This window comes from Cryptosporidium ubiquitum (genome assembly GCF_001865345.1).
Source record: "Cryptosporidium ubiquitum isolate 39726 chromosome Unknown contig_4, whole genome shotgun sequence".
NCBI lineage: Eukaryota > Apicomplexa > Conoidasida > Eucoccidiorida > Cryptosporidiidae > Cryptosporidium > Cryptosporidium ubiquitum.
In genome coordinates this window covers 605,488-622,993 of record NW_021639820.1, presented here as the reverse complement: position 1 = coordinate 622,993, position 17,506 = coordinate 605,488, and the positions used below count along the sequence as shown (strand labels likewise).

The window sequence follows — 17,506 nt, the reverse complement described above, 5'->3', positions numbered from 1 at the left end:
AATATCCAATTAAAATAGTGAAAATACTTTAGTTGAAACATTAGAACTTTTGATCTTGAATTGCATATAATGAAATCATTAACCTGTTCACTTAATTTATCTATTTACTCTTCATTTTCATATTCTTCGGATTCCACTTCCAAATCCTCATCAAATTCATAATTTACGTATTTCCAGGACTTTAGAGTTTCTTTAGCAAGAATTGAAGCATCAGAATCTTTGATTTGCATATTGCTGAATGGTCCCAATACTTCCTCTTCAATTACATTCTGATTAAGTTCTGTATTACTTTCTTTCTCATAATCATCGATGAATAGTTCTGATTTATCTATTGTGTTTTGTACTTCTGCCTTATTTTTTTGATGTTGGAATTCACCTTCATCACTGTCGAAGTTGTATCTGAGTCTTATTTCACTAAGAACCAGTTCGTTCTGATCGTTTCTTTCTAAATTTCCATTACTTTGGACAGATTCTCTCCTCCTTCCAAGAATATCATCAATTGGAATAGTTCTAGTTATTGGAACTGGAGTACCCCAGCTAGTTGCAATTGAGCTAAATGTGGGACAAGAGCTTAACCTTCCAGTTCGATCAGAACAAGGAATGGAAAGCCTTTGACATTGATTTCCGAGTAAATTTGGTCCTCTGGCTCTACTAATCGAGCCAGAGCGAACATTATTTCCGTTCCCAATTATAGATCCCAAAGAAGTAGTAGCAGTGGATGCAGGCAAGCATCTAACACCCATCACAAAACCAGAAGCAACGAGACTTGGACTTTCCACCTGATTCTGTTCAGATTCCGGAGAGACTTCAGAAGAATTTTCACTATCACAGCAGTTTCTATACTCATCATTTTCATTATCTTCAAAATTTCTTTGGATGTTCGGATTTTCGTTTGAATAGCCAAAAGAGTTGTTGACTCTTCTGATATATCCAACATCATTTCTAAGTGGTTGATGGTTGAAAGCAATGGAAGGTTGTTGAGAAATGATTTGAGATTGTTTTTCTTGCATTGCATTGATGATGTTATCAATGGAAGTTCTCCATGGAGGTCTATGCTTACTTTTATAGCTATCTTTGAAAAGTGGAGAATTCTCATCGGAATTTTCCCAAACAAAATCCAGTTGATTTGTCTCACAAAGTTCTTCCAAAGGCTCCAAATTCTTACCAAGAAAGAAGCTTTTTTTTTGTTTGGAAATACAATCAAGAATGAGCTGGAATGCGTCTTCTGTTAGACTTGAAGAGCTTAGGAAAAATGCAAATGTTGGACATTTGTGTAATATAGCATTTTCAATCATTTTCCTTGAATCAAAGTCATCAAGAACTTGACAAGAAACACTCTCTAGCAGATTTATACAAGATTCATATAGTGAATATTTATTATTCTGAGATCCATGTTGTAATCCTCTCTCTTTACATAAATGGGAACTAGCGAGAATACTTAAAAAAGGGAAGGTGGGTCTTCTACAAGTCTCCTCAAAGCTTTTTAGAGGAGGTAAAATAGATTTCATGATTTTTCCGTACATTTCCTTCTTAATACTATTACTAAAGTAACCAGACCAATCTCCTAAGACAAATTTATTTTCTAGCTTTAATAGAGTTGAAGTAAAATATTCAAAGAATCTTTTGTGAGACAAAATATCAAAAATGTGGTCTGGGTGAACACTAATAATAATTTCTCCACCTCCAAAGTCTCTCTGAGAGTCAAATTGGTCAATTCGTTGTCCAAATACCAAGTCAAGACCGAAAACAAGTCTTTTGGAAGAAAGCATGTCATAGATAGATGAAAAAGGCTCTTCAAAGTCTTCATGATCACTTTTTGGATGGCCAAGAGAGATTGCAGAAAGTTCCACATTTAAAAAAGGTTCTCCATTGAAGTCTTTGATAATTCTAGTTTTATAGCTAACAGGATAAAGTTTTCTGTTATTGAACAAAATTTTCATGATAATTTTCGGATCTAAGGGAATTAGAGTTAAATTATCATCCTTTTTGGAATTATTTTTCTTCATTAATAACCACGAAAGCCACAGATCTGGATTAGAGTCCATCCAGGTTTGGTATTCAAGCGTATAAAATGCCTTAATACATCCCAGAACTGCCTTTTGTACGCTTCTGTAAAAAGAGAGACCTTCTTTATTCACCAAAGCAAGCTTTTGTGATGTTTTAAAGCTAAATGAAAATTCTAGAATGAGTCTTTGGATCTCTGGGAAATTGGAAATGCTGGTTTTTGAGAACCAGCTTTTCAGCTTTTTTTCGAAAAAGTGATTCTCACTAAAGTACATTTTAATATTCTCTTATATAAGATTTAGGGAGAGAGCCTTAAGTATCAGAATAGTTCATTTCTAATCAAAATTCTCTGAAGAATCAAATTTTATTCTCAAAGTTTTTGTTCTCTAATAAATGAGGTACTCACAATATAATAATGTAAAAGAATTTAGCGCATAAACAATTCAAAATACTAAAACAGAAAATTATGCAAATTAGAAAATAACAGCTTTTCCAGTAAAATAATTTCTATTTGTAAATATTTATGTAATCATTGAAAACCCAAAATCACAAATTTTCAAAATGTAATATTTGGTTCATGAATAACAATTTTAAATAGGATTAAGAATTATCGCCTGGTATTTAGATTTTACTTTTTTGATAGTATTACATAATCACACATTTATCATTAAAAATTACTAAGCTTGTTAGGATTTGAAAAGCAATACCGGTATTCAACCATAATTCGAGGATGGGGCAAAATGTATCAAAGTCTGGAGTAGTGGTTTGGGGCTCAACTGAGTATGGACAACACGGATCTAAAACAGAGGAAGTGAACCCTGGACCACATTTAGTTGAAGGACTAAGGCATCTTAATAGTATATCAAAGGTAAGCTGTGGATCAAATTACTCTGCAGCGATCACAAATTCTGGTGACTTAATAGTTTGGGGATATGGAGGCTGTGGGCAGTTAGGTTTTGGGACTTTGGAAGACTGTTTGGTACCTCGAGTGAATTTGAATCTTAAACATGTAGTTCAAATCAGTTGTTCTGATAGACACACTGCAGCTATCCTAAGTACTGGGGAACTTTATACTTGGGGCTGTAGTAAAAACGGCAAGCTTGGACATGGACAATTTGAGTTGAGTATTTCTAATAATGTGGTCTCCCAACCAATGAAAGTTAAGGCATTGGAAGGAGAGAAAATAATTCAGGTATCTTGTGGTAGTTACCACACAGGGTGTTTGACAGGTGATAAAAAAGCTTTAACTTGGGGCCTAGGTCTCCAAGGGCGACTTGGGCATGGTGACACCCAGGATATATTTACTCCAAAGCTTATAGAAAGTTTAGCAGGCCTTCCAATTAAAGAAATTTCATGTGGAGGGCATCACACAGCAATTTTACTTAGCACAGGAAAGCTGTATATGTTCGGAGGAGGCGCCTTTGGAAAGCTAGGCTTTGGCTCAAAGGATGATGTTTTAATTCCAAAACTATTAGAAGGACCTTTGGAAGATATTGAGATAATAAAAGTTTCTTTGGGGAGTCAACATTCAGCTGTAGTCACAAATTGTGGTGAAGTGTATACTTGGGGGCAAGGTGGAAGACTTGGACATATATTTAACGGACCAGAACACGATTTTTTATCTCCAAAAAAGCTTTCAAGCCTTGAAAAGGCATTTATTGTAGATATTTCATGTGGGAATTCACACACAGCAGCTCTTTCTGATGTTGGAGATATCTACACTTGGGGTATGACAAAGAATCTTGGACATGGAATTCAGGGTGTACATCCAAATATGCCTTCTAAACACCCTGTTTTGCAGAACAAAAACATTGTTCAGGTTGTATGCAGCAGCTCTCACTCTATTGCTTTATCTGATATAGGGGCTTTAGTTCAAAAGACTTCAGATAACTGGAGACCCAAATCTTTATCGGAGGATCAAGAACCCAAAAAAGCATGCAAACCCATAGAAGAGTTCAAGACTGGTCTTAGTAGCCTGGCTCGCAAAAAGATCTGGCAAGAAATTAAGGAGAAACTTAAAATTGGTGATGATAAGGAGAAAATTGATTATTTGATGTCTGAATTGGAAAAGAGTGAAGAACAAAATGCTGTTTTAGTTAGTCTACTTGATGTTTCTGTTCGAAAGTTGGAAGCTTTTAGGAAAGAGAACGAAGAGTTGAGAAGTAAGCTTGAACTAACTAAATCTCCAAATTAGTGACTAATATATCCTATGATAATAGAAAGTTCAATTATTAAATATTTCTATTATACAAATATTAATCCCTTCTCTATATTATACTTTCTAGAGTTAAATCTATTGGGAACAGTTATTACGACTAATTAAACTGTTAAAAGTTCCAAGAGACCTGAAATTTTGCCTATTTATAATTTTCTGAATAGAATTCCACTCCTGGTTTACGAAATTAACCCTCCTCCTTTTGTATTTACTGTTGTTTTTTTTTTTATTATCTTTAACTGGTAATGAATCATCCACTTCTTTATTATAAGATCTAACGCTCATTGGTTCTAATTCTTCATGGTGAGTTTCGTATTGCGACACACCATCCACTTCCAAATAGCATTCTGCGTATGAGGATGTGGAATCCTGGAATTGTGGGAGTTTAAGGTCTCTAAGACTTTTTTCGGAGGCACTAATAGGACCTTTTCTAGAAAATAATGAGTAATCTATGCCTTTCTTTCTATTTCTTGTTCTAGAAACTGGCCCAGAATCTTGATAAATGGTATTTTGCTCTTTTGTAGTATCTTTAATTACTTCAGTTCGATTGTGTGAATAAACTTCAGTATTGGATAACACTTCATCCTTTAGATCATAAATATTCTCTATAAATTCATCCAAATCTGGTGATAAGGATCTCTCAAAAGACCTAGATCTTGTTCTCTTGCTTTCTTTATGATCAAAAATACATCCAACACCTTCGAATATATCTTCGTCATCATCAATAGCTGGTTCAATTTGTCCCTTGTTACTAAGAACTACCTTTTCAGAGCCATATGTTCTAGTGTAAACAGATTCAAGTCTATTAACTTTGTGATCCGAATTTTCCCAATTAATTAAAGTCCCCTCTCCTCCAGAATAATGGTGAAGTAGTGCTTCTTGAAGAAGTAATAGTGTTTCCTGACCCACTGAAGAAAACAGCATTTTCGTATCTGTAGTGTCTGAGGATGAGCTTTTTGATACAGTAACTACAGTTGGAGCTGAGCTAGAATTTGAGCTTAAGTCATATCTATAAAATATAGATGAAATGTTGTTTGCAAAATTATCAGAGTCTCTCCCATAAAAATTTTTACCACTTCTTAAAGTCTCAATTATTTTCATGGAACTATCAGAAACTCCTTCAAACCAAGTTCTTCCGTCCATTCTTAAATATAATTTTTAAATGTATTTTGTTTCAAATTGTTTATTGGACAATATATTGCGACACACTTCTTTCCTGAGGCTTGGGAAGAAGATGGCTCTGTTGAATCAATTGTTAACAACTTCTTCAACTCTTTTTGGTGAGAAGAAAGCTGTACATCTTTAGCATATCTATCAACAACTCCTAAGTGAGTATTATTTAATGACTTAATTTTTGAAAAAAAAGCGGGTTTTTCTGCTGATTTTTCTGAAAATGATTTGGGGCCAGACATAAATTTGCTATATAATTGTTTACTTTTAAGAGAAAGCCTTTCAAAATGAGCTTCCCCATCGGAAATTCTATCCAAACAACTCCCTTTTAAAACAGTGTCGGGTTCATCTCGGTATTTGTTCCTAATATATGAAAAGAAAGACGATTTTGCAGTATAGTTATCACTTTCACTACTAGATTCAAAATTGGCTGGAAAATGTTTGATTACTCTTTTCCTTAGTAATGCACATGGTACATTGTTCAAGTCACTAATCCGTTCTGTTTTCAAGTTAGAATTTTCTCGTGGATTCTCACTTTTAGCCTCTTGCTTTGTTTGTTTCCTGAAAGCTTTACTGGCTCTAAGACTCCTAATGATTCTGACCTCAATTAGTCCTGTCTCTATACAAATTATGGGAGTTTGACACTCCCTTTTACAAAACAATGAGTCGTAATGCAAGTCATTGTGATAAAGTAATCTAATTGGCCTGCTGTTGGAATAATGATTCTTGATTTGATCAAAAACATTTGAAGACTTTGGCTCTATCTTGCAAAGTAGCTGATATACAAATTCGTTGTTTTCATAAAAAGTACTGTCAGACAAACTTCCAGAAAATCTTTCCAGTTTATGCTTCTCTAAAAAGTTAGGATTCAATTTACTATTTCTGACCTTTTCGTATATGTACACTGGAATACGATACAACTCACTCATTGCTTGAATTTCAATATTATCCCCCCAGACGCCTAATCTTCTCTTTTCTTGAATATACTTTTCAATTGAATCATACTCGTGCACAAATCCGGAAAATGATTCTTTATTTAATTCTATGTAATCCATACAAGCAGATCTAATTATACCATGGCTGTCGCTTTCACCGTAAAGCTGGCTTCCTACTGCCCTAAACAAACAGTTCCCATCTCCTTCAATGTTCCTGACTCTGACCTCGGATGGAATTAGGCATTCTTTTATCATCTGCTAATTCTCCTTTTTTTTACTTTTTGCATTTCCTTTTGACCTTTTCTTATTTTTTCAACATTGGCAAATTAAGGCGGGAACATCTTACAGATAGGCGCCTATCGTAAAAGATTGCATATGACAAAAAAAACATGGCAAAATGAGATAGAAGAATAAATAGGTAAGACACAAGACAAAAATAAGCTATAGACACAAAAACAGTAAAATGGAATCTTAAATCAGTAGCCAATTGAATATCATGTCTAAAAGGTTGAAAATTGACTTCAACCCAATATAAACTTTCAACATCATTGACTAGGGTCTTCAAACTCAAATATAGCAAGCAATGCGAATTCAGAGGCGGAAGAAAATCTTTGGTGCAGATGCGTCCAAGTAAATTCGACTTGTGGAAATTAAGTTTCTGCAAAGAATCCTCAGTAATATCTCCAGAAGTGCTCTCCATATAAGGTTACTGAGGGCGTACAGAGTCAATTATGTGGAAAACTAGGGGGTTTTTAGTTATATCAATGAATTCTTGATATTTAAATAGTTTTCAATAGAATGCTTAAAAAGCTCACGCAAGCAAACAGGGGGAATACATGCAAAGCCCTGAAGGTAAAGTTTAATTTTTTCAATTTAGTTGGAGGAAAGGCTTTATGTTTCTTGGCCAAAGTCTGAATAAGTATTATCAGGGTTAAAGCATGATTGACTAATATGTCTGTAACTCATTTAAACATCTAAATTCACTTATCTGTTTAGTTTAATTATTGAGCGTTTCTGTTTTTAATTTGTCTACTTAAATAGTATTTTGATTAAATAAGGCTTCCATTCTTAGAAAAACATCATTAAGATGACGTCCATTAAACAAATTCAACTTAAATGAGTTGGTTGTGAGCATTATAAATGTACCAAAGAAACGTTTGCATAATAAAGAAAACAAAAATCTATTAAGAGCCTCCTTCAAGCCATTACATTTTTGTAACAAGATTTTGAAGGCGACTGGTAGCTGAAATGCACCAAGTTCACCACCAGCCACGACTCATTGATCACTTTGCTTCTGCTTTAGTTAGTTATCTCAGATCTTCAGCTGCTTCTTCCAAAAATTTCTTGTAAAACTATTTGCCAGGAGTGGGGGATTCTTTGTATGTTTGTATGTCAAGTTTCTGTTGTTCCTTATTAATTGACATTTGTTGGTCAGAGTCATACCACTCGTGATTTTTGCCAGGATGTTCATTCAAAAATCCCTTATGATTAGACTCGGACTCTTTTCGAAAGAACTCAATTTTTCTGTTATTATTTCTACCTCTCTCAGGACTTCCGCAAGGTGATTGGTTAAGGCTTGTGCTTCTGTTCCTACTTACACTACAGCTTGCATCCCGGCTTCCATATTCACTCATACTCCTACTTCTGCTCCTACTTCGGTTCCTACTCCTGCTTCTACTTCTACTTCTGCTTCTACCTCGGCTGTAACTACGTGCCGAATCTCTTTGTGGATGATTCCTTTCATAAACTTCAGACCTGTAGTTTCCCTCATTTCCGTTGGAACTACTTCTACCTCTTATATTATGCGAGCGTGGATCATCAACTCGTCTACGATCCTCATTCCGGTGATGATTATGCTGCATTTTATGTCTTTCATACCCTCTGGACGGAGGCGGTGATCTGGACCTTGAAAAATATGATGAATGCCTATTACCATATGAACGCGAGCCTTCTCTGTAGTCTTTTGGAGAAGGATAACGTCTATATGGATCTGATTTGTAATGGTGATGAGATCCGTATCTGTGACTAGATACACGTCTACCTCCTCCCCCATGGAATGATTCATACTCTCTATGTCTCATTGACTCTGGAGACTTTCTTCCTTCCTGAGCAAAAGTTACATTAATTGGGACTCCATCCAATATAGCACCATCCATCTTTTCTAGAGCAGCCTTGGCATCCTCTTCCTCCACATACTCGACAAACCCGAATCCTCTTGGCCTCCTTGACCTGTAATCCAACGGCAGATAAACGTCTCGGATAGCTCCGAATCGTTCAAACTCTCTCCTTACTAGAGAGGTAGGAGTATCAAACCTCAAAGACCTAATCAAAAGAGACCTTCGTGGATCACGATTTCCTCGGACTGGGTTAGCCATATTCTTTTTAAGGCCTACTAATAAAACTTTTTCACAAAGAACCTATTTGGTTCAGAAAAGGTGAGGGGAGCAAATGTGCCGCCAAATGTATGCCTGGAATTTGAGACGCAGATGCATCAATTAGATCTTTTTTTACAAAAAATTGACAAGTAACCGGCATGAATTAGTTTGGAGTATCTGACAATTTTTAAAATTTTACTATTTACATAAACTAATTACTCAAGAAATTGATTATTACTAGAATTTCTTAATTGTAGTTTGGCGTAATTGCCAACAGTGCAGCTTTAATAAGCTTACTATATACTAAAGTATTTGTTTTTAGGCTCCATAATATTATTCTTTGCTTAAAAAGCAGACTCCACAGGTACAAATTACAACTATTAGAATAACTATAAATCCCAGGATTATCCATGTAAAAATTGAGCTGGTTCCTTGATTAGAGGCTTTAACTTCACCATACTCCGTTGCAGGCCTACTATAATAACGTTTTTGCCATTCTCCAACGGTCTTAGTTTCCTTCATTGATCCGTGGTATCTTCCCCCTCTTTGTAGCCTAGAGATTTTTCTATCAATTTGTCTCTGAGCAGCCGGAGAAAGAAATACATAGTTAATATTTGAAACATCTGATGGAGGATTCACAGTACTTGCTAAGTTGAACCTTTGTTGTCTGGCCATATACTGTATCTGTGGCATATTCACTTCTCCTTGACCATTTTCTGTACTCTTAGAACTACGTTTAGGGATTTCAACTTCACTACTTTCTTCATTAGAATAATCATCATTTTTTTCGCTATAAGCTTTTTCGGACTGAACTTTAAGTGGTGCTTTCTCGGGTTCATCGTCATCCCCATCTTCGGATTCTACCTGAGATGCATAGTCAGTTTTTGCAGATTTTGTTGAGTATTTTGGTCCATTTACAACCTCAGATGAATATTTTCCGCTAGTATATTCAGACTCAGAATCTTTTATATTACTGCTTCGAGGATCTGTATCTGCACTATCAGAATAATTGTCATAGCCTGTTCTAAGTTTCAAGCATTGAATGAGATTAATTTTTAAAAGCAGAAAAATAACTATAATTAATACTTCTAATCTCATTTCACTGTTTTGTATGCCTCTTTCATTACAAAATTATAAATTAAAATTTCTGGATTCTGGTTATTCCAAATATAGTTGGTTTTTTTTTTTATAATTAAATGTTTGTGTGTAGATACAAATAAAATCAAGCTAAGCATTCACACCAAAAAAAACCCATCGAGAAAAAATTCGTCATTTACATGACATGAAGTTATTTTGGCTATAATCCACTATTCGACGACTGGCTGGCCTCTAAGTAACTAATCGATGATTATTTGAAAAAGCTACTGGTAAGTAAGTGAGTTTCACTGTTTGGGAGCTCTCAAAAGACAGTCAAAGTAGGATTTAAAAACTCAACAATAGAAAACACAGCTACCCAGAATTTCTACTTGTTTTGTCATGGAGATATCACCGTCATACTCTGTTCTATATAATTACATTTTATACCACCAGAGTAAGATGCGTTCAGGTATTCCCAGAGTCTCGAAGCTAAGCAGTTAAAGTAAGCTCAAACTCATACAAATTACAAGGAAAGTTGAGTTAAGTTGCCATTTCTAATAGTTGGCATTTACATAGTAAAAAATCACAGGATCGAGAATTAATGTCACAAGTAATCATCCATTAATGTATGGCGCCAACCTCATCCAAATGGCGCCACGGACATTAGTCGAATTTTTCCCTGGATAATAGTGTAGTCTAAAAGAGATATCTATCAAAATCGACTTTGAAGATAAATCACAACGAAAATCAGTGATTTTTAGTTTGATATAGGTGTAATATCATTTGAATAATGTTATCTTCAAGAGCTCTACTGCTCCTTGTTTTTTTTGGATTATTTAAGAACATTTTTTGTGGCGTTAATAATGAAGTTTTACAATTTTGTAAAAAACACAATATAACTATTAGCGAACTTAAAGATGAGGCAGATGAGGCAGGGATTGGAGTCGACACGCTAGTTGGTATGATGAATGCAGAATATCCCTCTCCTATTGAAGACTCTGTTCAAGAAAATGGCATTCCTAAGTTAGCCAAAAATGGAAGTTCCGATGGTGATTCTCAAACAGGAGACGAAGACGTCTTAGGCTTTGTTCCATCCAGTAGCAGTATATACTCGAGTGACGTTGGTAAAAATGTAACAATTGAGGAACCATATGCTAAAGTTGATTCCGAGGCCAAATTATCAGCTTCTTTGGATACGGATACTTTAAAATTAAGTGAAAATACTTTATTTTTGAAAAAGCCAAATGAAGGAACGGCTGAGGATAATAAATTAAAGGGCTCAAAATCAAGTTCATACTCAAGGGAAAAACCAAAAAAGAGCAAAATATACAGAGTAGTACTCGTCGATAAGAACCGGAATTTACCAAGAGGTAAGGCTCTCAGAATTAAAAATAACAAAGAAGAGAAAGATAAGGTTGGGGCTAGATATTTCATTGTTAATAATAAAGGAAAAAGAGAGGAATATAGGGTTGTTGGCCATCGTATTAAATTTGTTGGAAAAGCCAAAGCTACTAACCCTCAAAGATCAAAGGTTATTGAAAGGCACATTCAACCTATAATTATTACAAGGCCGGAAAATCCACCCTTTTATGCTCCAATGCAAATGCCAAATATGCCTGTTCACCCTGGTTTTGTAGCTCCACCCCAAGCTCCTCAAATCCCACTTCAAGCTCCTCAACAAGGCCCTCGAATTAAAGATATGAATGATTTTGACGACATGAATAGAAACGAAAATTATAGGTACAGCGATAAGAATTCGTTTATTGGCCCAATGACCATTTCAATCATTGTTATAATCCTTATAATTATTTGTATTATTGGAGGGTTCTGTTTTTGCGGAGCTACTGGAATAAATAGGAATCCTCAGAATACACCACTTATACCTCCTAATCCACAGAACGTTCCTCAGCGACCACCATATAATAGTAGAGCTCCAATTATTCCTCAGAATCAACAAGTGCAGCCTCCTCAAGGAAGACAAGTATTTGGATACGCAGTTATTCCCAATATTCGATAGCTATTTATTTAGAATAAAACGTGTAATGCCAATTATTCTGTGAGATTTACTGAAAGTTCATTTGGAATACCCATTAATTAATATATATATAACCGAGCTCTAATTATCATTCCGTATTTTTGAATAAGCAAATAAGACAAATACGATTAAATTTAATATTATTTGAATTTTAAGTAGAAAACTTGTCCAATTATAAATTTTTTTTTTCACAAGTTTCATTTTGGTTAAAACTAAAATTTGTTAGTCTAAGTAGCTAGTCATGATTTTAGAAAATACAACGTAGGAATTTCGAATCAGCTGGAAGACATAGAAGTGAGAAGGAGAATCTCAATTAGTTGTTAAATAACTTTAAAAAATGACAAGACTATAGATACGCCCCCTTTTAACTAAAAAATTTTCATTTTCTTCCCATCAATAGGTCTGGTACTAAATTTTGTGTGGGGTGGGTTATTTAGGCGGCACTGTGACCCCACTTGATTTCATGTTAGGAAAGGTTTTGCATGTTTAAGAAGGATCGTTCGAAGATCTTCAAAGAGCGGAAAAGACATAATAGAAATTATTTGGGCGTTATTTAATGGGTGAATTTAGTAATATAATGAATATATGAGCGATAACGCAAAGAAGCTGGCGATTCCAAGCCATTTAAGGCTGGATTCTTTATCTTTAAGCTGCATATCTACTGGCTTGACTCCAAGGAGTGAGATAAATAAATCGAGTTTTAATAAGGGGCTAGCAAGTGCAAGATCAGTAAATGGGCAATGTTCAGATATACAAAAGAGGCTATCAGTTCAGCTTCCTTCATGTAGATCACTAAGGACTTCTATGAGGATTAACAGAAACTCCACTTTATCACAACTGGGGAAAAACAATACAAAACCAGACGCGAACCAAGAGACTGGCTTGGAAAAGCAGCCCAGAAATTACTCTAATTCAAGCAGAACTTCTCGTACGAATATTACAACGCCGAAGGGGTTTGAATTTGCAACTTCTGAAAGAGCTGAGCAAAGATTAAAACACAATAGGTCTTTATCATCAGCTTCCTATATGCACAAGCCCGAACTGGGTCTGAACCTCCGTCAGCTTTACAACGGAAGGATTCCACCAGCACCTATGTCGACCAGGTCAACATCATCTATTGGTGCAGAGTCAAGGATAAGCACTTTATCAAGGGCAACAACAGTTCCCAAGCCTTTTAGTTTTGCAACAGACGCTAGAGCAGCAAACAAATCTAGAGAGTTATATGAAAAGTTAGGTTTAAAAGAAAAGTTCAATGAAGAGGTTCTAACTAAAAACAAGGAATTTAACGAGGATAAACGCATTAAAAACATTTTAGAATCTATCAAGAATTTTAATTTAAGCAGCAGTGATTCCTTATTAAATACAATATCAACAGAAGCTAATGGAAACAAAAATGCTCTTGAAAGCAAACAAACAGTTACCAGAAGAAATACTACGGTTCCTAAAACTCCAAAGTTTGCGACAAAAATGCGTTCTGAAAGTAAAAAGGCTCAGCTCAGAGGAGTTTTAGACTCTATGTTTTCTTCTGAGAAAAGAGAAGTTGATTCGAGTTTTTCCAGATCTGAAGCAATTCCCTCTATTTCAAAATTGAATATGGTAAATAAGATCCAAACGCAGAAAAGAAATGATAATTCAAGCAGTGCATCGCCTGAGCAATTAAAAAAGCAGGATTTCGAGCTTAAAGAGGCACATGGCCAAAATATTACCCAAAAACCAGAATTGTATGCATGCATGCAACCACCAAAACTTCCCAAATTGCGCGGTTTTCTATCAATGAATAGTTTGGCACACTTGGGAAGGCCATCATTAGGAATTCTGGAGGGTTCTAAAGAAAATTGTAAGAATTCGGAAGAGAATTGCCCCGTTTTGAGTTATACATCAACTTTATCAGGAATGAGCTCTATTAGAAAGATCAACGAGACAAATACTACTATCCCTAGTAACTGGAAGTTTCAGGCAACAATTGCAAGGAAGCAGCTCCGCCAATTTACTGGTCTTGAGGAGACAGACTTTTCTCTGAAAGAACTAGAACATTGTCATCACACAGAGAAACCCGAGTTTAAGGATGACGAGAGTAGCCAAATATTAACAGAAGACGACCTGAAGACTCCACTACCAAGAATGCATAGGTAAATAATTAATAACCGTTGGTACATATTTTCTTTCTAGTATAAAGGATCTAAATGAATTGGAAGCATATTACGAAGACATTGTTAGTTTAAGTTTCAATAGCTGTGTTTAGCGACGTAAAATTTAAATTAGGAGCAGCTCTAGGCTATATTTTACAATCTATTAGACTATGATATAATCTTGAATTTCTGAATTTGAGTGATCTCGCTGTATAAAGTAAATTTTTCTTAATTGAAAAGTTGTTTGCAAGATAATCGGAAATGATTAGTATGTGAGGATTTCGGAAAACTTAATTTATCACAGCCTGAATATATTGTTTTATATGGGTATAATAACTGTATTTATCTTAAGCTATGCATCACTCTTTGCTCCCATTGGAAACACGGTTACTTAAAATTATATCAAAAAAAAATTGAATTTACAAACATTTTAACTGGTTATGTATCATTACGAGATACTCTTTCTCTTAATTGCCCAAAATTGGCTTTTGTACTGGAGGATCTTTTCCATACCAGCAGAATTTGAAGTTTTCTTGCAATATCTACAGCTTGGAACATGTGGCTGTAAATAATTATTCTTTCCCAAATAATTTTCGTACCAATATGGGGATTCCTTTGCAATAGACTCCATGTCGAGGAATCTGTAGTACTCTTTAATGGGCATAATGTAGAACCCATTCATATCATCAACTGAATACCATTCCACATCATTAAGAAGAGTGATGAATACTGCAGGATTGACCATAACTTCGTCAATTACTATTTCATTTGAATTGAAGTCAGTTTGATCAATTCCTGGAAAACAGTTTATAGTTCTTGAATCTAATGGCTGCAAAATACAGCAGGCTGAGCCCCCATTTCCTAGATGACTGAATGAAAGTGGGATAGGGGAAAATAGAGACCCATGAAGCACTGATCTCACATCTCTTCTGCTGAGGAACTCTTTGCTCCACCATCCTCCCTCCCAGTCTACGCAAATATTTTCAATTCTCATAATAACTAAGTGGCCATATATAAGTACAAGACAGAATTTGTGGTTTGGTTCAAAATATGGAACTTGTACCAAAGCAATTATATCTTTCTCAATTATTAGGTCTAGATCCATACAAGGATGTATACATATGGGAGTGTTAGTTGAAAGTTTTGCTGGGATTTTGTAAATTTCTTCATTTACCGGATGAAAAAGTTCGCTGACTAGTTCTTGTTCACTTACTTCGTTGGTAGCGATTGCGATTTGCTGCAGGTAAGTCTCCAAAATATTGTGACATCTTTTAAGCTCGTACAAATAAACCAACCAAGTTCCACAGGTAACCCTTGCAGCTAGGTTAGAAACCATCAAACAGTCACTTGGTGGTAGAATGTTAGCTAGACTTGTCTCCAGCTCATGTCTTTTCTCAAATTCTCTCGGTTCAAGATGAAAGTGTTCTTTTTCAACTCTGGAAGAATCCTCAGGAATAAGTATTTGTGCAAGTAAGTTATTTTTGAACCCAAAATCATCTAATTCGCATTTTAAAAGTTCAAGCTGCCTAACTAATGAGGCAGAAGGATCATCCAGAGTTAATATTTCGTCCCATATTCCCCCATTATTGAATATTATTTGAGAAACCGTTTTCATGTCTTTTGGCTGAACATTCTTATTAATAACTGAAACACTACAAGTAAGAGAGCTTCGGTTCCAAAGAGAGGTGAAGAATGAAACAAGAGCCATAAATGTGGTTCCTGTTTCGCCAAAATCAATGATATCTGGAACTTTAGAGTTTATAATATTTGAATTAAAATGATTAAAAGGCTTGTTTCGTTCGATCAGGTGGCTGTGGCTTAGATTCTCTATTTTAAAAGTTGAAAGACCTAAAGAATGATCCAGTTCGGATTCCAATAGTTTAGACTCACAATCCCGGTATTCGCAAGTATTTAGTGATCCATTCTGGAATGAGTTTGAAGGAGACCCAAACTCTGTACTTTGAAAGCTGGTTCCAGATGAATGAACCTGTAAGCTTGAAAGCATGTACTTAGCTGGAATGCATATGCTTTCCAGATGCTCCTTTTGAGATCTTGAAGACTTGTTTCCGTTTACACTGCAATGAACAATTGCAAGAAGAAGCCAGACAATACATGGAAGGCCTCCGTCTTTAGCGACTGGGAGTCTCCTAATATGAAGCCAATATTTTATCAGCCTCAAAACTGGTTGGAGCTCGGGATACGAGTAAAGTACGCATTGGAACAGTATAGAATGCATTAAAGAAGTATACATGTTTACAGATACATCGCATTCCGTCTTGAACTTTGAATATCTGCTTTTCAACATCATTACCGGAACTTTTGCTGTTGCAATTACATTCACCTCCATCTCACATAAATGTCCTTCCATACATTCTGAAGTGAGTTCAATATCAGATCTGATTTTCTGATGTCCAACATGCTTTTTGCACCTCAAGCAGTCCTCCTTATGTCTTTTCTTAATATTTTTGAATTGGTTTGCTATTTTTGTTAATGCGAGTCTTGAATCTAATGGAGTAAATACAACCAAATCAACATCACTCATTTCTGAGTCAACTTCCGCAGCAGCTGACCCTGTGAGGAAGAGTTTTGCTGAGTCCCCAAATGTTTCTCTTACCAAAAGTTCTACACATTGTAGAATTATCATTTTTTCCTTTTTCTTCTTTGAACTTGGAACTATCTTTTCTAAAAGAGTATTTAGTGTTCGGTCTATCATTTCAAACACCCTCTTCGGGTTACTTTTTGGAGCAGAATCTGAATTAATGCTACAATTTGAATTCGATTCATAGATATCTTTATAAACCTCAATCGATGAATGGTTTTCTGGCCCATTTAAAACACAATGGTCGAGCTTTAATTTTCTATTTGGCAAAACGTTATTCGACTTCTTATTAGAGAGCTTTGTCTCGTATATTACATTATTACATCCCACTTGTTCGCCTTTCCTTGAATTACCTGGCACGTTAACTTCCTTTGCTTCGTACTCCACCCTTCTTCCTAAAGAAGAAGCTGAAGCTGCTTTCATACTTTGTTTTTTTCCCCTCAAATTCACCAACTTAGCATTATATGAGAATTTCCCAATAATTTAATTTCTGCACTCACAGTTTGGTGGGCGTGTCCTCTTTCAAGCGAGCATGTATTTCAAAGCGAGCATAAATACTCAACTTGCAGAATAAATAAAAAATTTGATAGTAAAACCGATGCCTTGTTTTTTCCTCAGAAATCCAATTTAACCTATACCTTTCTTTGTTTGCAGTATCACACAATCTTCTTAAATGCTTTATTCTTATATAAATTAAACGGATAACTACACTCTGAATTTACAATATTAGCTATTGGCGCATGCAATTACACAAATTTGCAAATTTGTTCGCAAACAATATAAAAAATTAAACTTAAAAAAAATTTTAAGTTTATTTTTAAATATTGTGTTTTGGGTTTGTGTGAAATGTCGGCAATGCTACTTATTTCCTTCAGTGTATGCAAAAAAAAAAAAAAAAGTCCGCAGCTAGCTCATTAAAAAATATGTAATTTTTTTAAAAAAATATATCATAAAAAAATGTTTCAAA

The 17,506-nt window shown here is 35.1% G+C and overlaps 9 protein-coding genes across 9 annotated transcripts; 3 read left to right on the top strand and 6 right to left on the bottom strand.

Moving 5' to 3' along the window:
• Positions 1–104: 104 nt before the first annotated feature.
• Positions 105–2,279, bottom strand: cubi_02404 (uncharacterized protein; the record flags this gene model as incomplete). Its single annotated transcript, XM_029019415.1, has 1 exon — positions 105–2,279. One exon carries the CDS (start codon positions 2,277–2,279, stop codon positions 105–107), a length of 2,175 nt encoding a protein of 724 aa, XP_028874536.1.
• Positions 2,280–2,734: 455 nt separating this feature from the next.
• On the top strand, positions 2,735–4,198 carry cubi_02403 (UVB-resistance protein UVR8; the record flags this gene model as incomplete). Its single annotated transcript, XM_029019414.1, has 1 exon — positions 2,735–4,198. One exon carries the CDS (start codon positions 2,735–2,737, stop codon positions 4,196–4,198), a length of 1,464 nt encoding a protein of 487 aa, XP_028874535.1.
• Positions 4,199–4,297: 99 nt separating this feature from the next.
• On the bottom strand, positions 4,298–5,320 carry cubi_02402 (uncharacterized protein; the record flags this gene model as incomplete). Its single annotated transcript, XM_029019413.1, has 1 exon — positions 4,298–5,320. One exon carries the CDS (start codon positions 5,318–5,320, stop codon positions 4,298–4,300), a length of 1,023 nt encoding a protein of 340 aa, XP_028874534.1.
• A 44-nt stretch (positions 5,321–5,364) lies between these two features.
• cubi_02401 (cysteine protease) lies at positions 5,365–6,579 on the bottom strand (the record flags this gene model as incomplete). Its single annotated transcript, XM_029019412.1, has 1 exon — positions 5,365–6,579. One exon carries the CDS (start codon positions 6,577–6,579, stop codon positions 5,365–5,367), a length of 1,215 nt encoding a protein of 404 aa, XP_028874533.1.
• A 1,097-nt stretch (positions 6,580–7,676) lies between these two features.
• cubi_02400 (RRM domain-containing protein SC35-like splicing factor) lies at positions 7,677–8,699 on the bottom strand (the record flags this gene model as incomplete). Its single annotated transcript, XM_029019411.1, has 1 exon — positions 7,677–8,699. The coding sequence occupies one exon, from the start codon at positions 8,697–8,699 to the stop codon at positions 7,677–7,679; it is 1,023 nt and encodes a 340-aa protein (XP_028874532.1).
• A 333-nt stretch (positions 8,700–9,032) lies between these two features.
• Positions 9,033–9,797, bottom strand: cubi_02399 (uncharacterized protein; the record flags this gene model as incomplete). The annotated part of the gene is made up of 1 exon (XM_029019410.1): positions 9,033–9,797. One exon carries the CDS (start codon positions 9,795–9,797, stop codon positions 9,033–9,035), a length of 765 nt encoding a protein of 254 aa, XP_028874531.1.
• Positions 9,798–10,566: 769 nt separating this feature from the next.
• On the top strand, positions 10,567–11,793 carry cubi_02398 (uncharacterized protein; the record flags this gene model as incomplete). Its single annotated transcript, XM_029019409.1, has 1 exon — positions 10,567–11,793. The coding sequence occupies one exon, from the start codon at positions 10,567–10,569 to the stop codon at positions 11,791–11,793; it is 1,227 nt and encodes a 408-aa protein (XP_028874530.1).
• Positions 11,794–12,396: 603 nt separating this feature from the next.
• On the top strand, positions 12,397–13,944 carry cubi_02397 (uncharacterized protein; the record flags this gene model as incomplete). The annotated part of the gene is made up of 1 exon (XM_029019408.1): positions 12,397–13,944. The coding sequence occupies one exon, from the start codon at positions 12,397–12,399 to the stop codon at positions 13,942–13,944; it is 1,548 nt and encodes a 515-aa protein (XP_028874529.1).
• A 444-nt stretch (positions 13,945–14,388) lies between these two features.
• Positions 14,389–16,962, bottom strand: cubi_02396 (uncharacterized protein; the record flags this gene model as incomplete). Its single annotated transcript, XM_029019407.1, has 1 exon — positions 14,389–16,962. One exon carries the CDS (start codon positions 16,960–16,962, stop codon positions 14,389–14,391), a length of 2,574 nt encoding a protein of 857 aa, XP_028874528.1.
• Positions 16,963–17,506: the final 544 nt, after the last annotated feature.